Raw genomic sequence first — 27741 nt, forward strand, 5'->3', positions numbered from 1 at the left:
ATGTCGTGTTTATAGGATCTCTTACAACCTCGAACCCCGCCCTCGCATGCCGATGAACAACAACAACCACAACAGCAGTCTTTTTTAGGCGATCGGGCAGTGACCACAGCCACTCCAAGTCCACTGCCCGTAAGTGAGCCTGTCGATCAGGCCCACGAGGGTAGTGGCATAATCCTTGGAGATCGGGCCGAGTTTCCTCTTTCGTCCTCGGATGATGCCCAACGCTTCACCGCCTCTGGAGACAACGATCTACCGCCCGAACTATCGTTCGAAGACAGCCGCGCGCTTCTAACCCGTCTTACAGGCCTTCAGCCTTGGCAGCTGGAAGCTTTCCCCGATGAGCTACCTCCGCTGCCGCTGTCTAGGCCAGGTTCGCCAACACGTTCGCCAGACGTCACACGTCCTTCGACCGCGATTTCTCAACGTCGACTATCATCAACGGCAGTTCCCATACGCTTCCGCAAGCCCGTTATACCCTCTACCGTTGACCCTAGCTTAGCAGCTGAGCCTCTTCCTGGCCCTTCACCGACTCGTTCTCGCCATGGCAAGACGCACTCCACAGAGTTTAGGAACTCTCGAGAGTTCCGACCTTTGTATCTTGTGGAGCGCAACCGCAAGTCCAATGAGATCGATGAAGTGTTGCCAGCACTTCCACCCAGTAGTGCCTCTTCAGTAGTCTCTGGCGCGGATTCAGAAGAAGAGTTTGAGTCTGCTCAGGAGTCACCTTATGAGAGCGCTGGACAGTCATCTTATGACTCATTTTTCGATCCTTTGAGTGCCGTAGCTGACCTTACTGCGCCCAGCCATGGACCGGAGCTTCAGCATCCCGAGCTTGCCCATCGCGAGATTGAAGAGGTCGAAGAATCTGGCCAAGCTACACCCAAGGCCTCTGACTACTTCACAGATGCCCAGCAAGCGTCGGCACCGTCTAGCGGTCCAAACTATGAATCGCTCACCGCGGCACTGGAGCATGCCAGAGCGCAGGAACAGGATTCGTCCACCGACGATTTCATGTCGACTTTGACCTCTCCACAGGCGGAGACTCCTCTTGAGACAAGCGCGCCGCTCGACGACAAGATGATGCGCGACGTTCCCAAGTCCCGCGACACTACTTCTGTCCCATCGAGCAGCTCATCAAGACTTCAAGATGCTGCTCTTAGCGCAGTAGTAGGTGGTTTGACAGCGGCTGCTTTGCGAAAACGATCTCCTTCACCAACTCGATCTCAGCGCGATGACACCAAAGACAAGGCTTCGTCAGCTGCTGAGCCAGAGCAACCTGAGCCCGAAACCATCGAACCTGTTGTCGAACCATCGCCAAAGGGCAAGGGTAAGGCCAAGAAGACCAAGAAAAGTAAGAAGGGTAAGGAGCCCGTCGCCGCCGAGTCCCCCGTAGCCCCATCGCCTGTTATTCCATCGCCCGTAGCTCAATCACCCGAGGAGATAATCAAGCCATCGCCCTCCTTCAGCTTCGCCACTACGTTCGTTGACAACGAGGAAGATTGGGCCAAGAACAGGACTGAGTCCGTCGTTACGGACGATGCTACGCTTGTCGGCGAGCCTGTCGGAACGCCCAAGGATACCAAGGCCTTTCGACAGAAGGTTTTGGACACTACTGCACCAAAAGAGGACGAATCCACCGAGGTCAGACGCGCGGTCTTTGATGACATCCCTCAAGAAGCTGCTAGGTCAATTGAGCCTGTCGAAGAGGCAAAGCAGGGTCTTGGGATTACTACCGAGCCAGCTGTTACTCCTCTGGAAGTTTCTCAAGACGCTCATGTCGAGCCTAGCTCTTCCAAGTCTGCTGAACCCTCAGTTTCTGAGCCTGCCATCGAGGAGGAAGTTGCGGCTACACCCAAGTCGAAGAAGGCGAAGAAGAACAAGAAGGGTAAACGCGGCAACAAGCAAGCTGAGCCCGAGCCCGAGCTCGAACCCGCAGCTCTACCGGAAGTTTCAACGCAAGATGACCAGATCTTGCCTTCGTCGGAGTCGCAACAAGACACCATTGAACGCGATATCCTCGAGCCATCTTTCGAACGCGAAGAGCCCAAGGACAAAGCCGACGAGCCCAAGGACAAGGTTGATGTCATGGACTTCTTGGTTCAAGAAGAGGCACCAGCCGCTTCAGCCGATGAAGCAGTTTCGCAAGAGGCGGTGCCTGCACCTACTGCTCCAGCAGTCCCCGAAGAACCACCAGCTCCCTCGACCGACGAAGCAGTCCAGCAAGAGACAGAGCCTGTACCCATTACTCCAGCAAACCCTGAAGAGGCCAAGTCGGAAGTTTCAGCTGGGCCTGCCACACCAGAGGTTCCAGCTCGGCCTAGCACAGCTGACGGCGCCGAACAAGCCAAGAACACTCCCGTCGAAGAAAACCGCCGAGCCTCTGGGATCGAAGGGCAATCGGCAGGTTCAGGCTGGGGTTCCGGCCTGTGGGGTGCTATTGGATGGGGCAAGAAGAAGGCCCCGCCGCCGCCAACATCCGAGCCTCCGTCTTCTCCGAAGCCCCAATCTGCCGTCCTCGCCGCACTAGCTGCAGCCAGAGAAGAGGCCAAGCGCAAGTCACAACCATCCTCGCCAACTGTGTCCGAGAGGAAGAGTTCCAAGTCCGAAAAGAGGCCTTCAATTTCTCGAGTAAAAACGCAGGATGAGACTTCAAAGCCGGAGCTGTTGCAGAAGATTGAGTCTAGGAGATCGTCTGTTCCTACACAGCGACCTACTGAGGCCACAACCCGCGAAATTATCAAGGAAGAGGCCAGCTCGAGCATCGCTCCTCCTACTGCGGTCTTCACTGATGATGGAAAACCTTCCTTCGCATTCCCTCAGCCATCAGCGGCTCCTCAGGAACTATCTATCGAGACTCCCAAGGACGGTCCTGTAGTTGAAGAGAAGGCTACAAAGCCATCTGAAGATGCCACGCCATCTACTGCCTTCTTCACTGACGACGGCAAGCCGTCTTTCACATTCCCACCGGTATCCTCCGCGCCTGCAGCTGAACCAACGACCAAGCCCGAAGAAGCCCCTGTTGCTAAAGAGGAGAAGAGCCCTGCGTTCGTGTCGCCACGGACCGCGTTCTTTACCGATAATGGGAAGCCATCTTTCACCTTCCCCACAATGCCATCCGCCCCCGCGGTCGAGCCAAGCGTCGCATCGAGCGAAGTATCTCTCGCGGAGGAGACACCGGCTCCTGTTGACGTCTCGCCACGAAATGCGTTCTTCACAGATGACGGCAAGCCTTCGTTCTCGTTCCCTTCTGTGCCGTCTGCAACTATCGAGAAAACTCCTTCGGTCGCGAAGGAAGCAGAGGTTGCGGAAGAGCAGAAGAAGCCTGTGTTTGTCGCGCCCCGAAGCAGCTTCTTCACTGATGAAGGAAGACCTTCATTTGCATTCCCATCAGTGCCAAAGTCTACTGAGCATACTGCCTCAACTGCCGATGGAAAGGCCCCTGCGAAGACACAAGAGCCAGCTGTGTTCATTGCACCTCAGACCAGTTTCTTCACCGATAATGGTAAGCCTTCGTTCACGTTCCCATCAGTGGCAGCACCCGCCCAGCCCTCGGCAACGGTCAGCAAAGACACCATCGTCGAAGAGAAGCCTGCTGAGCAATTGTCTCTTGGCCGAAGTGGCCTGTTCACTGATGCTGGAAAGCCCACCAGCACGATCTCTGACTTCGTCCCGACCGAGTCTGGCGGTTCAGCTTACGACCGTATCTCGGTTGAACCCAGCTCGTCAAAGAAGAAGATCATCAAGACCAAGAAGGAGAAGAAGGCGAAGAAGAGCAGCGTACCGATTCCCGATTTCGATGAGCCTGCAGCCGACGCTGCCAAGTCCGTCGATGCTCCAGTTGACGCGGCGGCAAAGGATCTGGGCGACCAGGTGACCGCGGAGCCTGTCAAGCCTGAACCTGAAGCAGACAAACCTGCGGAGACTCCTTTGGAATCTGCGATAGAAGCTTGGGGCGAACAGCTAGTATCTGAGTCAACTCCTCTGACTGAAGAGCCGCCTATCGTTGATTCTGCCGAACGTACCGTCAAGCTCGAGCAACCAGCTACTACAGAGTCAATCACCATCGCCGAAGATGAAGTCACGTCACCTGTCAGCAAGAAGAAGGCCAAGAAGAGCAAAAAGAGCAAGAAAGCTGAACTCGAAAGCACTGAGGTCGAGACCGCAACCCCAACGACTCCGACCGAACCTGCTGTTGAGCGTTCGCTGGATGCTTCTGCAAGCGAATCTGCACCTGTCACCGAGACTGTTGCTGAACCGGTATCCGCAGAGGTCGTGCAGGAGAAGATCGTTCCCTCTAACACGGAGGCTGCAGAACTTGTATCCGAGCTCGCACCGACTGTCGAAGAGCCTTCCCGTGAACAACCTTCTCTGCCTCTCGATGTGGCCACACCAGCAGAGCGTGAAGCACCAGTTGAGTCCTCGCCTTCTGTTCAAGACGATGCGCCAAAGACGAAGAAGAGCAAGAAGAACAAGAAGAAGAGCGGTATCTCCACGCCTCAGGAGGAGCCTATGACTGCTACCGAGCCATCTTCTGTTACAGCTTCTGAGTCTATCGCCGACCAGCCGACTTCCGTTCCGGACGTTATCCACCCTCCTGTTGTCGAGGCCGTTGACATTCCTTTGCCTGCGGAGCAACCCGATGAAGACCTCACACAGCCTCTCGAAGAGGCATTCCCCAGAGATTCCCCTGCCGAGCAGGAGCCAATTCTAGAGCCCTCTTCTGCACCTGTAGAAGCTGAGCTTCCTGCTACCCCGAAGACCAAAAAGGGCAAGAAGAGCAAGCGGAAGAGCGGCACTGTGACACCCCAGCGTGAGGCCGAAGTTGTACCTGAGCAGACCGAGGCACCTTTCGAGACATCTGCCCCGATCAGCGAACCAGTCGCAACTCCTCCAAGCGAAGTAGTTGATCGATCCCGCGACATCGAGCTACCTTCATCGGCAGAGCAAGCTGCCACTGTAGAGACCTCTCTACCCGAGCAGAAGCGTGACGATGGAGCTGATGCCGCGACTGTCCCTCTCCCAACAGAGAGCTTCGATGAAGATCTCTCTACTCCATTAGAGCAGCCAAAATCTGTGGACGAGATTACTCCTTCTGCTGAGCCGGCGGTCGAGGAGACTCCATCAACACCCACTTCGAAGAAAGACAAGAAGAAGAAGGGGAAGAAGAGCAAAACTGTCGAGACGCCTGTGGAAGAGGTTGTGGTTCAAGAGGAGGAGAGCAAGAGCAGGGAGATTGGTCAAGGTCAGGGACTCTTTGGTGCGGAGACATCAGTCAAGGAGAATGTTGATGCGAAGGATCTGGCTACCGAGGAGACTGAACCGGCTCATCCCAGAGAGCAGCTACAGTCAGACGTTGCGGAGCGTGCGAAAGAGATCTCTGCACCAGCTGAACCAACTCGACTTGAGCCCCTGTCTGAGGCTCCCATCGTCCCGACAGAAGATGCACCAATCGCCGAGCCAAGTCAGCCTGCGGATCTAGTCGTCGATGATGTTGCCGAGGCCCCATCTTCTTCTAAGAAAGACAAGAAAAAGAAGAAGAGCAAGAAGGCGAAGACTGATGAGGAGACTCTGGCTACCCCGACCACCGATGTCCAGCGCGAAATGGAGCTAACTCGACAGGCTCCTGAAGCTCAACCCGTTACTGAAGCTCTGCCTGAACAGCAACATCGCGAGCCTGTTCAAGAAGTATCGGTCGATGTTGTTCCGGAACCCAGCGCGGTTGTTGAAGACAATGCCGAAACCGCCGAAAGGCAGACTCCCATGGACGTTCTAACTCCTGCACGAGAAGCCCCGGTCGAAGAGCCAACACAACCTGCCACGCCATTGGAGGAAGAGCCTTCTACGCCATCAAAGAAGTCCAAGAAGAAGAAGGCCAAGAAGGGTAAATCTGTCGAGATTGAACCCACTTCTGTAGACCCAGCCGATGTGCAGACGGAGACTCAAGCTTCTATCGAAGCCGCTGGACCTGAATCTGAATCAATTGTGGACGCCGCACTCGCTGGATCTTCCAAGCCAATCCAAGAGGCTCAGGCCGAGACCGAAGCAATCGCAGCAGACCGAGCGATCGAAGTCGCGCCTGAGGTTCCTGTAGAGTCAGTCGCCGGAGCAGAGGCGGTGCCCCTTCCAGAGACGCCGGCCCGCGAGATCGATGAGCCCATCGCGGAGGTTTCTCAGCCTTCGGTGCTTGCCGAAGATGTTCCATCAAAGTCATTGCAAGAGGTTTCAACCACCGAGGCAGAAGCAGTACCGCTTCCAGAGACGCCAGCCCGAGAGATCGACGAGCCGATCGCGGATGATCTGCCAGCGACGCCATCGAAGAAGAGCAAGAAGAAGAAGGCTAAGAAGGGCAAATCACTTGACACTGAGCCAAGCACGCCTGTCACTGAAGTAACTTCTTCTCAACCAGACCCGTTCGCGGAATCTGCTCAACCTGAGGTGCCCACAGCTGAGACTACCCAATCGGTGCCAGTGGAGACTTCCAAGCCGGAGCGCGAGACTCCATCGGCTGAGCTTGTCGCTCTTCCCGAGACCGACGACAAGGATTTGGAAGAGCAGAGAATGCCTCAAGTTGAGGCCGCGAAGTCACAAGAAGAAGCACCACCAGCTGAGCTCGTAGCTCTTCCTGAAACCGACGACAAAGACCTCGACGAGCCTGCAATTCCCCAAGTCGAGGCTGCGGAGAACGTTCCTGCTGTTCCTGAAGTCGTTACCGACATCTCTGATAAGGTGGATGCCACACAGCCAGAGCGCAGCCAAGACCTCGACGTTCTTGTGGCTCCCGCTGAGCCTGTCGCCGAAGCCGAACCAGCTGAGCCAATCTCGAAGAAGAGCAAGAAGAAGAAGGGTAAGAAAGGCAAATCCATCGACACTACTGAGCCCAGCACACCGGTTACTGAGGAGCCAGCACCACTGTTCGACGTCCCTTCTGAGCTTGTTCAAGAGGAGAAACGTATTGAGGATACTTTGTCGCCTTCGCAGGAAACGACTCGCACAGTCGTTGACATCGATGAGCCTGCACTCGTCCAGGAGAGCGTTACGGACGTTCCATCCGCGCAGCAGGATACGCCCATTGAGGAAGCTTCGGTTGCGCCTACCCTTTCCAGCCAAGACATCGAGAATGAGGGTGCCGAGCCTGTCTCGAGGAAGGGCAGGAAGAAGGCAAAGAAGGAGAAAGCCAACCAAGAGGCCGAGGCTGAGCAAATCCCAGCGACGCCTCTGTCTAAGCCTGTTGCGGAAGATACTGCTGCCGATGCCAAGCTTGATGTCAACCTCGAGGCAGCTGCACCCGCAACCACTGAGCAGCACCAGACTGTCAAACCTTCAGAGGTCGAGCCCAAGGTCGCCGATGCCTCTTTTGAGAAGCAGACCGAGCCTGCTGCCGACGTTGGCGACTCGGTAGCACCTCTTGAGACTACAGAGCGTTCATTCGACGATGTTGCATCAGCGGAGAGGACACTGCCCGAGACTTCACAAGTTCAAGACCAGGTTGAGGCCGAAGATGCTCCCAGCACACCCAAGAAGAGCAAGAAGAAGAAGAAGGGCAAGAAGGGAGAGTTGGTCTCCGAACCTCAGACTCCCGTTACCGAGTCTGAGTCAGTCTTCCCGGGAACCACTGTCCAAGAAGCGCTCCCATCTACCGCTGCGACCACTGAAGAACTGGTTGGTCGCGATGTTGCGCCCGAGCCTACTGCCGATGTTCTGCCTACGACTGTCGAGACCCCCACTACTGAGCAAGACGTTCCCGCTCCCACAGAACCAGCGCAGGTTGAGGAAGTGGTTCAGGCGATCGATCTTGAGCCAGCACGTGATGAACCCGTCCCAGAGCAAGCCACCGAGGAAGCGACACCACTCTCAAAGAAAGACAAGAAAAAGGCCAAGAAATCCAAGAAGGCTGAAGTTGAGAGTGAGATGCCTGAGGTATCTTCTGCGCCAGTCGAGACTGTCTCGCGGACCGTTGACGAGCCAACTCGCGAGGAACAAGTTCTGCCGACTGTTCAGGAGACACCCATCGAAGAGCCCGTCGCTGAGACACAGACCGTTTCCGGGGCTACATCTCCCAAGTCGATGCCAGTGGTTACCGCAGGTCAAGATGATGTACTTCCAAGCGATCCTCTAGCTGAAGACGCCGCGGCCACCACCCCGATCGAGACCGCGCCTGCAGCTGTGGCACAAGATGAGGTTACGGTTGATGAGAAGGACGTTGCGCTTGTAACTGAGCAGCAAGAGGATGAGTCAGCTTCCAAGAAGAGCAAGAAGAAGGCTAAGAAGGCCAAGGGTACTTCCATTATTGAAGAGCCTACCGTGATTCCTCTTCCTGAAGCGACAACCGAGGAAAAGGAGACTAGCCAACCTGAACAAGCAGCGACTGTACCTGAAACTGCGACAGAGCCGACACCTGTGCCTACCATCGTTTCTGATACCCTCCCGGAGACCGCCACAACCGAGGAGCTTACATCCGATACTGGGCCCGTGCCTGAAGTGTCCGTCGAACACGATGCTCGTATCGATACCACAGCCCCATCCGTTCCTGAGGCTTCGGTTCAAGAGCGAGAGGAAGCATCAGTTTCCAAAGAGCCAACTGTTGAGTCCAAGCCGACTGAGGAGACGCTGGCTGCCGATGCACCCGTACCCGAGATCACTGAGGAAGCGGCCGCTCCACTCTCGAAGAAGGACAAAAAGAAGGCAAAGAAGGCGAAGCGCGTTTCGATCGCCGAAGAGCCCACTTCTATCCCGTCAACTCCCATTGAAGAGAAGACTGAGCCTGTAATCGAAGAGTCTACGCTCTCTACACCTTCAGTTGCAGAGGTACCCGCCTCCGACGTTCCTACCATCGAAGAATTGCCAAGCACTGTGTCCGACGTTACTGAAGACACTTCATCTCATCCTACGCCTGCCGAACAGCTCGTTGCTACACCTGAGCCGGCTTCAGAAGAACTAAGTCAGGTTGAGGCTGTGCCAGAGATTACCAGTCCAGTCTCGAAGAAGGATAAGAAGAAGTCGAAGAAGTCAAAGCGCGAATCGATCGTTGAGACTGAGACGGATACTCAAGAGGAGACGCCTGCAGAAGAGCCAGTCTCTGCCACCATTCTGACCGAGACTTCGGCAGAGGAGCCCGTAGCGACATCTTCGACCATCGATGAACCAGCCACACCTTCCAAGAAAGACAAGAAGAAGGCGAAAAAGAGCAAGCGTGTATCAGCCGCGGAGGCTGAGCCATCTCTGCCTTCCACTCCGGTTGATGAGTCTGCTAGAGAGCTTACGGAAGCTGTCAAAGACGTTCCTACTGTTGAACAAGAGCCTGCCGTACCAGCAGTTGACCAGAAAGAGCAGTCGGACGTTGCCCCTAACGTTTCCGAGGTTACAACAGCCCCCACTTCTGTTGTTGATCAGACCGTCACGGAACCTACGGAAGAAGAGGAGGCGTCGTCGGAATCAAAGAAAGACAAGAAGAAGGCCAAGAAAGCCGCCAAGAACGCTGAGGTTGAGGCTTCTGAACCTATTCTCCCCGCCGAGCCTTTGACCGAAGCAGCTGAAACTACTTTGATCGAGCAGCCTTCCTCGGTGGTGCCTGACACGACAATTACGACTATCGACGAGGCTCCGCGTACGGATGTTGACGATTCGATAGCCCCTGCTATAGTCGCCACTGAGGACAACAAAGGCAAGGAGCCAGCTACCAGCCGCGATGTGAACGACTCTACCAAGAACGAACAGCTCAGCATTGCGCCTACAGCTGACAACGCGGTCGAGACCACCACATCAGACGCACAGACTATTCCCAGCACCACTGCCACCTCTACAGATGTCCAGCCGGACGACGAGCAAGAACCAGAGGAATGGGCTGGGCTATCGAAGTCGCAAAAGAAGAAGCTGAAGAAAGCCAAACGCGCGTCCGTTGCGGAGGTAGAACCATCCCGGCCAGCCACACCTGCAGAGGATTTGTCAAAGGTTCTTTCTGCCGAGCCTCAGTCAGCTGTTCCCGAAGTGGTTAAGGAGACCATTACTGAGCAATTATCCCAAGCGGATGAACCCCGTGCCCTGCCAGTCGCGGAACCTACCAGCGAGGCGAAGCAGGCTGAAGCATACCTCGAGCAACCCACCGCAACTTCGGAGCCAACAACCGCCTCAACCCCAGCTGAAGACCCTGCACCAACTACTGCTACACCAGACCCGTCACCAGGCGATCCCAAGCCGCCAGACAGAGAGCTCGAAGCGCCTTCGTCCCCTTCCTCCTCCAAGAAGGACAAGAAGAAGGCCAAGAAGCAAGCTAAGAAGGCAACACCTGCGGAGCCTTTTTTAGCAGATGAGACGCCTGAGGCAGCCAACTCTGATACTCAGCCGTCTCTGTCGATTCCTACACTTTCGGAGACCCAACTACCTTTCTCGGGGATACCGACACAATATCCCCAATCTTTTACGAATAACGAGCTTGTTGATGATTTTGATGATAAGAAGGAGGTGGAGATTGATGATGCGAGGGAGGAGAGGGAACGTGAGGAGGAGAAGAAAGACGAGGAAAAGGGGGATGTTGAGAAGGAGATAGTGGAAAGAGGAGTTGAGGAAGAGCAGGAGAAGAAGGTGGAGGAGGTGGTTGCCGAGGCTGAACAGCGTGGAGAGTCTGCGGTTGTAGTTGAGGGGTTGCCAGAGCAGACTGCCACGGAGGCTATCGCTACTGAGGAGAAGTCAGTGGAAGTCGAACAGCCTTTCGAGTCGACCGCGCCGCAAGAGCCCACGACTGCCGTTGCAGACGTTGCCGAGAAGGACATCGATGAGCAAGCACCTATCGTGGAAAACCTTGCGTCTGAGACAATCATCCCAGTCGATTCCGCCGTTACTGAGCCATCTGTGGCGCTGGAAGCCGACTCAGCGCCCACACTAGAAGACCCAATTCCAGTAGAGACGCACCAAGAACCCACACCTACTGCGATGGTCGCTGAAGAGGACCAACCGACTGCTCTGCCGCAACAAGACGAGCTCAAGGAAGTTGTGGAGGAAGCTTCTCAAACACCAGTGGCACAACCGACCCGTTCACTCGACGAAGCTGATGACTTGGCCACCCCTTCTAAGAAGAAAAAGAAGAACAAGAAGGGTAAACGCGCGTCTATCCCAGAGGAACAAGAGCAAGCCATCAGCGTTTCTGAGCCTGAGCGCGACACCGCGGAAGAGCCAAGCGAAGACATTACGGTTGCAGAACCCAAGGAACCAGTCGCTTCTACAGCTGAGGATGTCAAGCCTTCGGAAGATGCAACACGCGTTGAAGACATTGAGGTTGCGCATCCTTCCGAGCCTCAAGCAGATGCAGAGCCTACTGTCGAACAAGTCGCCCTTCGCAAGGACCAACACGTAACGCCTGATGTCCAAGAGCATGTATCTGTTCCGGTTACGACAGACGAGCGCCAGGATTCAACCACACAGCCCGAGACTCCTGCTTCTTTGCCTGAGGTGACCAAAGAAACGACCATCGCGGAGCCTGTGCCCCAAAATGCTGAACGTACCGTTGAAAACATCGAAGAGCCGACCTCTTCAAAGAAAAGCAAGAAGAAGAGCAAGAAGGCCAAGCAGGCGTCGTCTATCGAGACCGTTCCTGAAGTCCAGTCTTCCCAGCCAGAGGAGTTGCCATCCGTTCATGTTGAGCCAACCCCGCTGGCGTCTGAACCAGTCAACGAATCAGAAGTGTCACGCGAGGTCACGGTTCCTGAACGGGTCGAGGATGTTCAACCAGCAGTTCCGACAACAGACGACAAGACTACCGGCCCAGAAGAGCCGATCTCGAAGCCTGTCGAAGAGACGCAGCAACCTTCGCTACCAAGCATCGAACGTGACGCGCCCGCTGAGGTTCCAGAAATCGTATGCGAGCCTCCGACAACAACACAGCTTGAGCCAACAACTCCTGCTGCCCTTCAATCGCCCACGGAGGAGCTTCCCGTACTTTCGCTCTCGAAGAAAGACAAGAAGAAGAGCAAGAAGGCCAAGAAACAATCTCAAGCGGAAGAAGTAGTGGAGCAGACCACTCCTGATGTACTTCGAGACTTACCTCGAGATGTTACTACGGAGGCCGCGCCTACTCCGGTCATTGAAGAAGTTGCCGACGCGATCGTCGAGCCAATTGCTGAGCCGGTCTTGGAGCCGGTGGCCGAGCGAGCCATTGAACCAGCGACCGAGACAACGCCGGTCATTGAGTCCACACCAGTTGAAGATGTATCCGCACCAAAGCCTGAGGACATCCCATTCGTTCCAGAGACTACCGTCAACGAGCCGATAACGTCTGAAGATGCACCAGTACCTGTCACCGAAGACACCCGCGAATCCTCAGAGCTTGCGGAATCAAAGCTTGATCAAGAAGTGATCTTCAAGCCTGTAGAAGACGCCGCTCAGGTACCGCTACCTGAAGATCGCATCATCAGCCCACCAGCCGAGACAGTTGGGGAGGAGTTTGTCGGCCCAATCCAGCCTGAGATCACATCAGGTGCCCAAGACGAGCAACTTTTGACCCCAATCGTAGAGCCAGAGGCTCCACTCGAGATCGCTGAGGCCGCACCGTTGTCCAAGAAGGACAAGAAGAAGGCCAAGAAGGCGAAATCGAAGGCTTCCGATGCTATCACGCCTGTCAATGAAGTCGCAGCACAGCCCGGGGTCGAAACCGTCCAAGATGTTGGCGCTAGCATCAATGAGCCAGCGACTCGGGATGTGCCACTTTCTTTGCCTCAGGAAGCTGCTGTAGTTGAGACCATTGTCCCTGCGATTGACCAAGAATCTCCACTGGATGACCGCGCACTTTCCATGCCTCCAACGGAGGAGATCAAGGAAGAAATCGAGAAGTCTGATCCTACGCCGTCTCTCGTTCAAGCCATTTCAACGCCACTGCCTGATACTGCTCAAGAGCCTATCATTGAGCGACTGATCGAAGAGGTGCCAGCCATTGATGCACCAGTTACTGCGGTGCAAGAGACTCCTGTTACACAGGGAATCGCAATCGAGGATCACATCGAGGAGACAGTCAGCCAAAATGTGCCAGACACCACTGTCACTCCAGCGATCGTTGAAGAGCGACCTTCCGATGTACCAACGACGGACGTTGAGCCTCAAGCCGAGGAGCCAGCATCCCCATCGGTCTCCAAGAAGAGTAAGAAGAAGGGCAAGAAGTCAGATGTCACAACCCCAGCTCCCGAAGCCTTGCCTACAGCAGACTCCGACAACATTGCTGTCAACACCAAAGATGTCGCATTTCCTCAGCCCGAAGTACAAGACCCTGTCGCACCGGTCATAGACGACCACCCGCAGGTTGAGGAGGTCACGATCCAGCCAGAGATTCCTGTACTGCCAGAGACCGTCAGTGAAGCACCTGCCACCGAGACTGCACCTACAGTCAACGAACCAGTTTCGGGACCAGAGACGACCGTCGTCGAGGAAGTCAAGAATGAGACCGTTTCGCAGGAGCCCGTTTTTAAGCGTAAGCTGAGCAAGAAGGAGAGGAAGAAGGCCCAGAAGCAGGCCGCTGCTCAGTTCGAGGAATCCATCGTTGAGGGGGAGCCAGTCGTGAAACCAGCCACGGAGCCAGCCACGGAATCTACTATCGAGCCTGTTGTCGAGTCCACCGTCGAGCCTATCGTCGAGCCTACCGTCAAGCCAGCGACGGTAGAACCAGCGCCTGCAGTCGATCCCACTACGGTTGAGCGTGTTCAAGAGACTGACCCAGTGGTACATGAGTCTGTTGTTGAGTCTTCATCTTGGCGCGAGGCACCAGAATCGGCGATCGAGGCTTTGCCTCAAGAAGCAACAGTGGAGGACACAATTGTCTCCACTCCAAAGAAGAGCAAGAAGGCGAAGAAGGACAAGAAGAGCAAGACGCAATCTGCTGTCTCTGATCTCCCCGAGGAGCCTGTCAAAGAAACATCGATTCTTCCTGAGCAAGTACAAGCAACGGAAACGTTCGAGACTGAGCCCGCCGCCACCCAACGACTGCAGCCTATCAACCTACAGGATCAGGACACAACGATCCCGGAGACTGAGCCAATGACTTCGACGACCGCTCAGATCGAGGAGACGACAACGGAGTCTGTGAAGACGGAAGAGCCTGTTGTCCATGCCAACATTACTCCCGAAGTGATCGAACAGCCTCAACAGCCGGCTTTCTCACAAGATATGGACGTCGACAAGCTACCAGGAGATGTCCCAACAGGCACCACTGACGTCCAGGATCGTTCTGTCCCCGAAGCTGATGTGGCCTTTCCCGCTGTCGCACCACCGGTCTTTGAAGAGTTCCAGCAACAGCCCACTCGAGAGCTGATGCCAGACGCCTCAGTCGAAGCGTCAGCGGAGTCAACTACCGTAGTCGAGGAGGCCAAGAGCGTCCCAGAAGCACAATCCGAGAGCATTGAAGCCCAGCCATTCATCCTTGAACCGACCATTCCGGAGGTACCTGTTGCATCATCTCCAATCGCTAGAGAGCTGCCATCGGAGGAGCCATCGGAGCCTACAACGGGAACAACTGACTTGCGCGACGAGCAAACACTGTTTGAGCCTGTGGAAGAAAGTTCCCTTTCCCGCTCAATGTCGAAGAAGGCGAAGAAGGCCAAAAAGGACCGGAAGTCTCTTGCTGACAGCGAGCTTTCTGGACCCGCTACGACTGCCAGTGAAGCCCCTTCAGAAATTGTCACCGAGACACCCATTGAGCAAGTCATCCCTCAGCCAACTACCACCGAGACCACGAAGGAGTTGGTACAATCTCCCACGCCAGCAGAAGAGAGTGCGCCGGTAATCCCAATAGTCGAGGAGACCCCAGTACCTGCCGTCGCCGAAGCTACTCCAGAAGACGACCACCGGAGCCTTGAGGAGCAGCAGCCTATCGAGCCTATCGAGTCCACCACGACGCACGAAGAAGCTCGTCAAGTCACGCATGACGACTCTGTTCTAGTAAACGAGCCCTCCCCCTCTCTCAGGGCGATCCAAGATGAAGCTGCCGATCTGCGACTCCGTGCAGAAGCACTCGATGCTGATGAGCCCTCCATCATCGAGCCCGCTTCCATGTTCGATATCGTCAAAAAGCTCACGAAGAAGGGCGAGAAAAAGGCGAGAAAGAGCAAAGGCGACACTGACGCTATGCCGACGACTCCTGCGGCCGAACCTGAGGCTGCGGTTGAGACGAAGGAAGTCGTCGAGACGCCCGCATTCGTGTCTGCGCCGATCTTGGCAGAAGAGCAAGTTGTCGACAAGGGAGAAGTTGTCGAAACACCCTCGCTGACAGAAGATACCATTGCGACCGATGGGCCTTCTCGCAAACTGAGCAAGAAGGAGAAGAAAAAGAAGGGCAAGCAGCCTGCAGTCGATCCAGTCGAATCTTCCGAGACAGCATCGCCGTCGAGCGCGCCGATCGTTGAGTACCCAGAGCCAATCGCCGAGCAGCCAACAGAGTCACCATCAGTCGTCACTGGGCCTTCAGCAGACACTGTCGTGCCAGAGAAAACTCACCAGGCTTCCCGTTCCATCGATACTGAGCGAGTAGTACTTGATGAGCCAGCTGCAGCCGACATCCCGGCGTCATCTACCCTCACCCAAGATCTTCAACAAACACTTGTGGAAGAGGAACTAGTGCCTTCAAGGAAGCTTAGCAAGAAAGACAAGAAAAGGGCCAAGCAAGCTGCCGCGGTAGAGGATGTTCCGTTCTCTACCCCGACTGAATCTCGGGAAGTAGTTTTGCCTGACTATGAGGTAGCTACGTCAGCGCCTGCACCTCTCAGTGAGGTTCTCCCTGCGACAAGTGTCGAGGCTTCCAAGGGGGCAGCTATTGAGGAAGTCCCGGCTATGACGCCGAGCCAACGTCAAGTGGAGACACAGGTCGATACCTCAATCGTTACACCAGCAGTGGTAAACACGGACAGTCTGCCACCACCAGTCGTCGAGCAACAAGAGCCAATTCTCGAGGAGCCATCTATTCCATCTCCTAAGCTCAGCAAGAAGGGCAAAAAGAGAGCCAAGCAAGATACACTCCCCGCGCAGGAACCCGAGGCGCCCGTTACGGTAGACGCACCGTTACCCGAGACCAGTGAGCCCATCGTTACGGAGATACCGCACACAACCCAAGAGGTATCCAGGGACACTTTCTCCCATGGACCAGCGATCGTCGAACTTCCAATCGCGACGGACGTCATGGAAGAGGCACCTCGGTCCGAGCCATCTACTGTGCCACGATTTGACCCAGAGCCAGAGGTTAAAGTCACCGAAGTCCAGCCCGAATCGACTCCCATCGACCTTGCCATCAAGACTTCCATTACGGAAAGCACCGAGCAGCCTCGTGAATTCCCCGCTGTGCGTGAAACAGAACCAGAGTCTGCGATTGCCCCGACTCTCGTACGCAAAGAGAGTAAGAAAGACAAGAAGGGGAAGAAGCAAGACCTGCTTGCTGAACAGCCTCTCACATCGAGAATCGACGATGTAGTGGTCTCTGAAGACGTCCGAATCGAAGAGCGTTCTCTTGACTCGTCAAGGCCTAAGGAGCAGCAAGTCACGGCTCCTATGGACATCCCAAATGAGCCCACAGAAGAGATTTCAATCGCGCCGGTCCCGGAGAAGCAGCCTCAAGGGATTGTTGCTCAGAGAGAACTTCCAGAAGAGCGTGTGACCTTCGACGCCCCAACGACTGATGCCATCCCTGAGGCCGAGACGACCCCCAAGAAGAGCAAGAAGCAGAAGCGCAAGTCAAAGTCTCCGACGACTTCAAGAGAGTCCGCTAGCGTTGCACCCATCGTCCCGGTCGAGGAGACCGCCCCTGAACCGACTATTGTGCGTCAGATTGTGTACGACAACCGCCAAGATACGATCCGAGAACGCAGCCTTTCTCCCAGGAAAAGGCCTACAACACCGTCAACGCCCGGGTCGCCTGTAATTGGAGCAATTCTCAGCCAGCCGAAGAGGGAACACGTCAGGTCTATGTCCAACGTCTCTATCCCTGATCTCCACGTCAGGGCCAGCGAATCTGATAGCACTACTCAGCACCCTTTGTTGCACAAGAAGTCATCCAAGAAACACAAGTTGGCAGCTTTGTTTGAGCGCGGTAAATCACCGGATGGCGCTCCCGTGGAACGAGGTCTGCGAAAAGAAGGGTCGGGCAGTGTCCGAAACCTCGCCGAACAGTACGAAAGTCAATCACGATCTGTTACGCCCATTCTACCCCCATCTCCCGAGAAGCGATACCTATCTCGATCCCCATCGCCTGAGAAGCGTCAGCTCCATTCTCGAGTTGCATCTCGTAGTCAACTTGGCTTGGCATCACCAGTGCGATCAGATTCGAAGTCGCCCGCAAGAGACATAGACTTCGCAGCTACTGTCGCCGCCAGTTTGCAGGAGTCCGGTTTTGATCCTGGATATGTCATCAACGATAGAGCTTTCCATCGCTCGAACTCCATATCAGGAGCTCGCGATATCACGCCCGATGATGATATTGCCGCTGCAAAGGAAAGAGCCGGCAGATCACGACTCGGTAGCTTGAGTCGCTCATCATCGGTCTCCGGCTCGCCAAAACTACGACCACTCCAAACTAGCGGACCCGATGTTCTGCCACCCATCGAAGTAGCAATGGCAACGACTGACACTGCATCGTTCGACCCACTGGATGTGCTCAACGACCCCGCTTTTGCAACGCGAAAGTCACCTCCTGGTGTTCTTGAAGAAGCTGACCCTGATGAGTTGGCCGGGTCGTCAAGTTTGAGAAGGAACAAGAGCAAGAAGAAGCGTCACCCGATACCAGAAATTCCAGTGGAATCTGAACACACTCGCGAAAAAGCAGACGCTTCAGTTGCGCCGATTGTTCGAGGCAAGAAGTCAAAGAAGGACGAAGAAGGAGCTCCACGTCCGCAAGACCGTGTTGAGTATACAGCTGCAGAGACTCCGGCGATCGAGGCTCATCGAGATGTGCCTCTCGCTGTTGAGACTCCAGCTGACTCCACAGTCCGCGGAATTGAGCCTGCTCAGTCCGTGCCTCGCGCGCCAAACTCCACCGATGTCCTTCCGGAGATGCCAATGCAAACAACAGGTTTGGAAGCCAAGTCTATCGACGTCAAAGAGGAAGATTCAAACAGACAAGACACGATAGCGAAGAAGGAGAGGCCCAGGAAGTCAGCGAAGGACGCCAAACCTGCAGCCACTGACGATGTGCCCGTACTGCCCGTGACATTCGATCAGGAAGCCCGTTCACTGACCGCTGGAGAGCCGAAGGAATATCCATTTCCACAGGTGACGCAAGAAAAGGAGATCGAGAGGAAGGAGGAGACGCGCAGGCGGGAGTTGGAGAAAGAGAGGGATATGGATGCATGGGCTCCATCGCCAAGAAAGAAGAGCAAAAAGAGCAGGAAGACTGAAGAGAGGGTTGAGGGAGAGTCGAGCACCGCGTCGAGGGACGCACCACCAGCCGAGACACCAGCTGCCGTTCCTGAAGTTCATAAGCGCAGGACACACCCTGTATCCTTTGACGATGAGCAGCCGGACGAGAAGCGCCTACACACATTGGAGTCCACACAAGAGCCTCAATTCACCACTGAGAGAACAGCATCACCAGCGCATGTTGTCGCATCAGAACGCTCACACTCCGACAAGCGCTCCAAAGAAGCCAAATCATCAACGCATGGTGCAGCACCAGCCAACGAGCCATCATGGTCATTCGCCGAAGTTCGAGACGACAGCAGTCGGGACCCCGCCACTGCACAGACAGCACAGCCAGTCGAGAAGGCAACACGTACGCTGAGGCGGTCGAAGGAACCGAAGACTCCTCTGGGTGCATCAAAACGCTCGATTGCAACTGACCAAGATGCCGAAGACAGCCCTGCTTTGCCAACACACCCAGTGATTTCTGGCGCGACAACCCCAGGCACCGACTTTGCGACGAAGGAGCGAACCTCGTACCTTTTCGATTCCTCGCCATCAACACGCGCCTATGGCACTTCACCAGCAGTTGGGCTGCAAACACCCGCTCATGATACTCAGAGAATTGATGATACTCCGTCGAAAGACAAAGGCAAGAAACCACGCACAGAGTCGCAGCACGGTCGAACATCGCCTACGAAGCAGATTGCACAGAAGGAGCCATACCAATCCTTGTTTGGAGATCCAAATGAGAAGAAGGGTGAGACCCTTTCCACGCCTGTCGCGAAGTCCGAACGCACGCCAGGCACCAAGCAACTCGAGTCCATTGAGGAAGTCAGCCCGGATGACACCAAGCACAAAAAGTCACGATCCATCGCTGATGTCGGCGCGCCAGAGCGAGGACTCAAGTCAGCTCGTCGCACCGAGAGTCTCAGGCAACTTTCTGATCGCCTGAGATCACCTCCGCCCAGCACGCCAACGCCCACGGGTCGTCGAAGTGTGGCATCCATGGCAGACAACTCGGGTGGAAGAGATTCACCATGGTCACAGGTCAACGACAGCGTTGACCGAACCATGACCCTCAGCCCCGCACGCCGCATGCCTCGCTCATCTCCGAGCGCAGACCCGTTGAAGCAGTACATTGCTGAGCAGCGGTCGCCCAGTGTCCAAAGTCAGCGTTCTCTGAGCAACATCGCGAGGCTTAGGTCTCCGGATCAGGAACGTCCTATGAGCTCTATGAGCAACATCAGCACACGTTCAGATCGGTCGTTGAGAAGAGTGGACCGGCAAACGTCAGGTGACCTCAGATCAGCCTCGAGGCTTGGCGAGGCCAGTGCGCAAGACGCTAAGAGCGCGCAACCCAATCTCTCCAGCACGGCGCTCGCGGCTGGAGCAGCAGCCATCGCAGGTATCGCCGCCCCACCGGTTTACGACCCAGTCCGGGGTACAGGTAGAGGTCGCCGTACCAGTATGGCCGAAACCTTTGTAAGTAGTTCGCAGTTGTTGCGCACGTCGCTTCTGATTACTGACTGTCTTTTGCAGGAAGCATGGGGTGAAGCCCAAAGGTCGCCTAGCTCGCCCTCACGTCCACCAAGCGTGCGCAAACGTCAAAGCATGCAAATTATGGACCTCCAGACGCAACTTGACCAGCTAGCTGCGCAAAACTCAGCTGTCGAGACCGCCAAAGCCAAGGCTGAGGAGGCTTTGCAGGCTGCACAACACCAGCGCCAAGTTGACGAGCAGTTGGTACTTGAAGAAGTAGAAGCACGTGACCGTCAGATTCACCAAAGAGATATCGACATTGCGCAACTCAAGGATACGCTTCAGCGACTACAAGAAGAGATTGCGCGCCTGAATCAACTCAACAACGCACTAACAGACGCCAATCGCAACCTGACCAACGATGCCAATGAACGATATGGCCAACTCCAGTCCGAGGGACAGATGGTGCATGAGCAATGGCAGGCATCACAACGAGAGCTAGAGAGCCTTCGCAGTCAATACGCTCAGCTTCAGGCTGAAGGCCAGGCCATGCAACAGCAATGGCAAACATCACAACGAGACTTGGAGGAACTTCGTCGTCAGCATACCCAGATGCAGCGAGGTCTCGCAGATGCCGTCCGCGATGAAGTTGGCGAAGCACTAGATGAGCGCAATGCCGAAATCGACCGTCTAACCGCAGAGCTGGCGACTGCACGCGAACAGATCAAGAACCTTCAAAAGCAGATCTTGGCTTCGAAGAAGCCTAGTGAGAGCTTCCTCACTGTTCGCGATGAAGACTACTTTGACAGCGCCTGTCAACAACTGTGTCAACATGTACAGCAGTGGGTGCTGCGCTTCTCCAAGTTCTCTGACACTCGCGCATGCCGCCTTTCATCAGAGGTCGCAGCTGATACACGACTGGATGCATCAACGCGTCAGAAAATCGACACTCGCCTTGACAATGCCATTCTCGATGGCTCAGATGTCGATTCACTCTTAGCGGACCGTGTCAAGCGCCGAGACGTCTTCATGTCCGTGGTTATGACCATGATCTGGGAGTACGTCTTCACCAGGTACCTATTCGGTATGGACCGAGAACAGCGCCAGAAACTCAAGGCGCTGGAGAAGACACTTTCAGAGGTCGGCCCACCACGCGCTGTGGCACAATGGCGAGCTATCACACTTACCCTTCTTGCGAGAAGAGAGCCTTTCATGCAGCAACGCGCTCAGGACACTGAAGCTGTCGTGCACGAGATCTACAGCACACTCTCGACACTTCTTCCACCACCATCGCATCTGCAGCGCCAGATCCAGGAGTCGTTGCGCAATGTCATGCGCTTGGCAGTGGAGCTATCAATTGAGATGCGCACGCAACGCGCAGAATACATCATGCTACCGCCGCTACAACCCGAGTACGATACCAAGGGCGATCTCGTCGCCAAGGTTACTTTCAACGCCTCTCTCATGAACGAGCGGTCAGGCGAGACGACGTCGAATGACGAACTCCAAGCCCGTGGGTCGGTAGTCAAGATTGTACTGTTTCCCCTAGTCGTAAAGAAGGGCGATGACTTCGGCGAAGGCGAGGACGAGATTGTCGTCTGCCCAGCCCAGGTCCTGGTCGCCGGAACCAAGAGCAGGAAGGTAGTGAGGGTCATGAGTGGAGCGATGTCGATCAATCGTCCCGACTCACGAGCAAGTCGCATCAGTCGGGTAACGAGCGTCGCGCCCCCTGAGAGCACGATCATGGACTACGAGCAACCCGGTAGCAACATGATCTAGATGGACGGCCGTTTGGATTACGAATTTCTTCTCATCTTACCTTGATAGCGTGGGCGGGTTTTGTGTTTGGCGTTTGGGATATCATTTTACCACTTTACGAGATTTCCTTTGTTTTAGTATTAGCAGTAGTTACATAGCATCACTTGCAGCGCGTTTAGCACGATTGTATATTAGTCACGACAGCACGACAGCACGACAGCTGTAAATAATAATCATTTTACGATCCTGACAATGATCCCTTTCAATCCCTGAATCCCTTCCGATCTCTTGGCAAATCTCATTTGCACATGGCGACAGGGAAATCGCGATAGACAGCGCCAGATCCTCGGTTGTGGGCTCCATCAGGATTGCGCCAGCCTCGTTTTGGGGCGACCCCGCTCTCTCCCTGGTGGGCGTGGCACAGCTGCACGACGAAGGAGTACCACAGCCGGTCCGTTTAAAGAGTCGCGACGCGCGAAATGTAAACGCTATCCGTTTGTGCTAGTTGCGGCTTCACACGCGCTATCCCGACCACTCTTTCCGACCTCCAACCACCCAAGACACCGTCGCGATGCCGATTCGAAGCGACTGGACCCTTGCGCGCGAAGGTAAGCACCGAGCCATTGCCGCTCCCAATCGTCACAATGGCAATAGTATCGTGAAGGACGCTTTTCTAACGTGAACAGGCGTGACTGGCGATACCATCAGCCGCCTCATCAGGTACACGGCCTTCAACCCTGCCCTCACGCTGCCCCTCCTCCTCCTTGCGCGCTACACGCACCAAGGCAACGCCCTTGCCGAAGACCATGCCGCAGCATTCAAGGGCTTGAAGACGCTGCTAGGCTTGGGTGCGCTGAGTACCGTCAACGCCTGGCTCAACAGCGGCGTAACCAACAACTGGAGCGGCGACGCCTATGTCTGGAGTCGCGAGGTGGTCGTTGTGACCGGAGGCAGCGATGGCATTGGCAAGATTGTGGTCCAGTTGCTCGCCGAGAAGGGTATCAAGGTCGCCGTCCTGGATGTTCAGGACTTGACGTACGAGGGTATGTCTGCAATTGAGCCTTAATCGCATTGATGGGTTACTGACACTCACCAGCACCGTCATCCGTCCGCTTCTTCAAGTGCGACCTCACCGACCCCGAGGCCATCGCCTCCGCCGCCTCATCCATCCGCTCCACACTCGGTAACCCCACGGTCCTGATCAACAACGCCGGAGTCGCACGCGGCAAAACCATCCTCGAGTCGACAGAGAAGGACATCAACCTGACCTTCAAGGTCAACGCCTTCAGCCACTACTATTTGACGCAGCAATTCCTGCCCGCCATGATCGCCGCCAACCACGGCATGATCGTGACCGTCGCCTCTGTAGCCGGCTACCTGTCCGCGCCCTCCATGGTCGACTACGCGTCCTCCAAAGCCGCCGCCCTCTCCTTCCACGAAGGCCTCGCCGCCGAACTCACCGCCCGCTACAACGCCCCCAAGATAAGGACTGTGCTCATGGCTCAGAGCTACACGCGCACTGCGCTGTTCGAAGGCTTCGACTCAAAGGGCGTGCTTTACCCGGAGACGGTTGCGGAGAGCATTGTCAAGGCTGTGCTAAGCGGCAAGAGTCAGCATGTTGTTCTGCCGGAGACGAGTGGGCTGTTCATTCCGGCGATAAGGACTTGGCCGTACTGGATGCAGTATGGGCTGAGGAAGAGGCTGGGTAAGCTTATGGCGGGGTGGAAGGGCAGGCAAGTTGTCCAGCCTAGTTTGGCGGGGGAGGAGAAGAAGGTCGAGGATAGTACTGTGCTTGTTGATAAGGAGTAGGGGGTGGACGATATGTGTTCGCTTGTGGTACTATCAGCAGCTTGCACATAATCTTTCGTGACGTGTGTTGGGGTTGTAGAAGCTGAGCTGTTCATATTTCTTTTGATGTGTTACATAATCTTGCAGTATACCTTTCATATAATTGAGCGATATCACCAGCGCATACTCAATTGAAGTAACCTGACTCTGGCTACCAATGATCTCAAGATAAGCATAGCTCTCAGGGATGTGAGTTGATATAGAAGTAGACTGTTAAGGAATGACGTAGGCGTACACGTGGTATGCATCAACATCGTAAGACGGAAAGTGCGTATATCTGGAAGCCTCCGAGGACCAATCTAGATAACATAGTTGCCTTTTACTACCATAATTCCAAGAACATCGCACGAAACATGGCCCATCTAACACGAGAAGAAGTCCTCAAGTCGGGGGAAGTATCAGAAGCATACAGGAAGGTACAGTGGTTTCATAACACGTCAACCTAGGGAAAACCTAGATAGGTCTAGAGCCTACATTAACGTTAGGCCACCTAATTTGCAGGTTTTCTTCTTAATGTAGCCTCTAGGGTGTTCAGTTTTTCCCTTGTATGAGGTGATAAGACACTTGCGATAACACATGATCGCCTTCCTCCTTCACCGCCCCACCAGGCTTTAAACAACCACTTCTCAGCTCACACCAACCCCAGGCCTTCACAGCCCGCCCATTCCAAACAACAGGCCCAGAGTTCTTCGCCCACCGCGCCTCCCGCGCAGCCCATCTCTCGCGGCTCCGTCATCTCTACCCCATCCCCGGTCCCATCCCAGAGCACGTGAAAGAAGGTCTGCACGACGTGCCCACCCGAGATGGAGCCTCCATCCGCGTCAAAGTGTACCAGCCTGTTGCGGGTCCGCCGGAAGGTGGCAGCCCACTGATTATGATGTACCACGAAGGAGGATGGAGCATGGGTGATTTAACGGATGAAGACATGAATTGTCGGATGTTTACGAGGGAGTTGGGGGCTGTTTGTGTTAATGTTGAGTATCGGTAAGAATGATCCCGTTGTTTGTATTCAGGTTTACGTTACCATTCCGTCTTCGTATACTTCCACTCTCTTCCAGAGGACACCTATTCACACGTACCACCACAGTCTAGCACCCGAGCACAAATTCCCAATCGGCATCCACGACTGCCACGACGCCCTCCTCTGGGCTACTAAGAATAGCGACGTACTCAACGCAACACCCACCCGCGGCCTCCTCGTAGGCGGCGCCTCAGCCGGCGGCAACATCGCCGCCGTTCTTGCCCTTCTCGCCCGAGACACAGCTTTAAATCCACCCATAACAGGCCAATACCTCTGCGTCCCCGCCCTCCTCCCTCACACAAACGTCCCTGCCCACCTCCTCCCCCTCTACCAATCCCGCTCAAACAACACTTCCGACCCCGTCCTCAAAGACATGGCACCAGGATTCATCGAATCCATCTACGAACCCCAGGAAAAGTCCCCGCTTTGGGACCCGTTCAACCATCCAGATGGACATGTAGGCGTCGCGAGGGCGTTTTTCCAGGTCGGGGGTTTGGATCCGTTGAGGGATGAGGCGGTGCTCTATGACAGAAAACTGAGGGAGAATGGGGTGTTGACGCGGTTCGAGCTGTACAAAGGGTTTGGACATATGTTTTGGACGAATTATCCGGAGTTGGAGGAGAGTAAGGGGTTTAGCAAGGACACGTTGGAGGGGGTTAGGTGGTTGTTGGAGAGGTAGGTGGGTGTTGTGGTTGTGCATGATTGGTTTCTTGTGAATACGATGCAGTATGAGCATGTCAACCTGCACGTCTCCTCACACACACGCACACACGCACACACACCCGAGCATATCGCAGTTCAGCGATACCGACCAGTAGCATCCCCCCACTGATACCCGTTCCTCCAGCCCCACTGCCCTCTTCTCTCATTCCAATACCCCTGCATCCCCGGTGGATTACCCATATGCCTCCAATGTCCCCAGTTGAAGTGCCCGTGAGGCACTTGAGCGAGGTCATCTGCTGTGATGCGATCTGAGCGGCGGTAGTCGGCCCAGCGGACGCCTCGACCTGTCATGCTGGGAATGGTGCGGGGGTGGGTTGCTGTGGGTTTAGTAACTTAGTGTAGTGTTTGTCAGGTGAGCTAGAACTTTGTTTGGTTGAAAGAGTATGGGTAGAGGGTTGGAGAGAGACACGCATGGGGGTAGTTATATAAAAGATGAGTGTGTGTTGGTAGGAGCGTGAAGTTGATGCTTGACGAATATGATGCGTGACTTCTACTATGGGAGATAGAGACAAGTCGACCGATGTGTTGTACATGCTTTCACGACTACGCAGAAAGCAGAGTTGTCGACAGTGGATGCAGTAACAGGGATTAAGGAGTACGTGTTCGAGAAATGATGATACGGAATGTGAAAGCTTGTATTGGGTACGGAAATACACTGTGGGTATAGAGCCATGCTAATGACGACCGTGAACCTGTAAGAAAGCCTTTGCTATCGGAAGCGTCGAATAAACTTGTATGGAATGCGGATGCCTGAGAAAGTGGGAAATGCCGGTAAAGAAACAAGACCCAGACTACGAACCACCCCTTGGACTGCCCGAGGGCGCCTTGTTGACCAAACTGGAGAAGAAGGATCTCAGTTTCTCGTTGTCGTTGATGTTGGTATCCTGCGTTTTGGGAGGTGGTGTTTCGGGCTCGTCTGATCGGTTTGCTTGACGGTCCTGGAAGGAAGTTAGTAAATGTTCTATATCTCCTCGGGAGAGATGGACTTGTGCTTGACGTACCTGTAGCCTCTTTACCATTTCATCGGCGTTGACTTGAATTCCACCCATGTTGAATTGTACAGGTCCAATATGCTCTTCAACTACTCCCGATGCGTCGTCGGTATAAGTCCTAGAGATTGACGGATCTTGCTCTTTGCGCGCAGCCTTCATGGCAGCTTCGTTCTCATCCTCCCGCCGCAGATTCTCAAGAACGTTGACTTGATCGGCGAGGAAGGCCTGTGGATCTTTGCTTGATACTTCGAGCCCGTTGGCTTGTTTCGACAAGCTGGAAAGTGCGTAGTCTGACTCGGGGTTGCGAATCGTCTCTTCGTAGATTGAGGTCGCCGACGGGCCCTCCTCTTCCTCTTCCGCTGGCGCGACCTGTGTCTCTTCGCCGTTCGGTTGAGCTTCTCCGTCGACGGGTGCAGGTACTTGGCCGTTGGTCGGCCGCATGTGCTGGGGAATGTCGATGTCAACACTCCATTTCTCGCTGATGCCCTCCACATCGAAGCCTTCTCGTAATATACGAATTTTCGCCCATGAGTCCCAGTTGGGTGGAACCAGTACGCGATCGCGATCCGTCACATTGTGCCTAAGTTGCTCTTGTTTCAGCAGGGACTTGATGCCGAGTGTGGAGTGAATGAGCGTTCGCAAAGATCCCGGCGCCGTGGGCATTGTGTATACCAAGCTTGAGCCGTGCTTGAGAAGAATGGTGCGCATGTACTGGAGTATGAAGTCGAATTCCTCCTCTTTCCAGCCCCGCTCCTTCTCAAGGGTCTCGATCTTGTCCGCGTTCTGGCATACCACACATAGTGGTATGCCGAGCGGCTCATCCCATTCTCCCGGGCCCAGTGGTATCTTCACGTTCTCCATGCTGCTACCTTCGGATGGGAGGTTGCGGCCCTTGTCTTGTAGGGTTTGGATGTTCTCCTCCAGAACTACCTTAGAGTTGTCATCGAGCGAGACGATAAGCGATCGCAGTACTCTGATCCAGTCGCGCAGTTGTCGTATCCACAGCCATGGGTGGTTCCAGTCCAGGAGTATGACGATAAGCATGTGCGGGAGGGTTCGTGGGTTGAGGTACGGCTTGATCAAGGGCGTGAACGACGGCGATGGATTGGCGAGGAGGTAGAGCGAGAGGCGCGCAAGAGTATCTGGCTTTGTTAGCGATACATGTTGTTATAACCAGTGCCACTACACACCCTCGTGATCCGTGTCCAGCACATCTTGGTACGTGTAGCCCAGGGCGAATTGATTGGCGATGGGCGGCTTCCTGCCCCGGTCTGGCGGTCGCCTATTGTTTGCAGAGTCTGTGGATACCGATTCAAGGAACTCTCGCTGCGTCTCTGGTGTTCCGCCTGGGATCGAGTATTAGCTGGATCCCCTATTCTGCGTGTCGTGGCCCTCACCCAGGACGAGTAGACTCTTTTCCGGCAGTCGCTTTCCACTCGAGATGTTGTCGAGCATGGGCTTCCATATTTCCTCTTTGTCCGTGTCTCTGCTGCCCGGCCGGTCGTGGCTGCCGGGGACGCGTGTGGGGAAGTTGGAGGTCCGACGCGCGCTCGCCATTGCGGA

The 27741-nt window shown here is 55.0% G+C and overlaps 3 protein-coding genes across 3 annotated transcripts in view; 2 read left to right on the top strand and 1 right to left on the bottom strand.

Annotated features, from left to right (window-relative positions):
• The window catches only part of J4E78_005427 (uncharacterized protein), a gene marked incomplete at both ends in the record, with an annotated part of 29489 nt that extends 7874 nt beyond the window's left edge, over window positions 1-21615 (top strand). Inside the window, one exon of the mRNA XM_049366047.1 lies at window positions 16-21615. Within this exon, the coding sequence (XP_049221773.1) occupies window positions 16-21615 (21600 nt within the window). The remainder of the gene's footprint in view (window positions 1-15) is intronic.
• Window positions 21616-22165: 550 nt separating this feature from the next.
• Window positions 22166-23403, top strand: J4E78_005428 (uncharacterized protein; the record flags this gene model as incomplete). Its single annotated transcript, XM_049366048.1, has 3 exons — window positions 22166-22202; window positions 22281-22637; window positions 22691-23403. The coding sequence occupies 3 exons, from the start codon at window positions 22166-22168 to the stop codon at window positions 23401-23403; spliced, it is 1107 nt and encodes a 368-aa protein (XP_049221774.1).
• A 2574-nt stretch (window positions 23404-25977) lies between these two features.
• On the bottom strand, window positions 25978-27735 carry J4E78_005429 (uncharacterized protein; the record flags this gene model as incomplete). Its single annotated transcript, XM_049366049.1, has 4 exons — window positions 25978-26124; window positions 26188-27320; window positions 27369-27524; window positions 27576-27735. The coding sequence occupies 4 exons, from the start codon at window positions 27733-27735 to the stop codon at window positions 25978-25980; spliced, it is 1596 nt and encodes a 531-aa protein (XP_049221775.1).
• Window positions 27736-27741: the final 6 nt, after the last annotated feature.

The sequence above is a fragment of the Alternaria triticimaculans genome, assembly GCF_023758025.1.
Source record: "Alternaria triticimaculans strain BMP 0046 chromosome Unknown scaffold_7, whole genome shotgun sequence".
Taxonomy (NCBI): domain Eukaryota; kingdom Fungi; phylum Ascomycota; class Dothideomycetes; order Pleosporales; family Pleosporaceae; genus Alternaria; species Alternaria triticimaculans.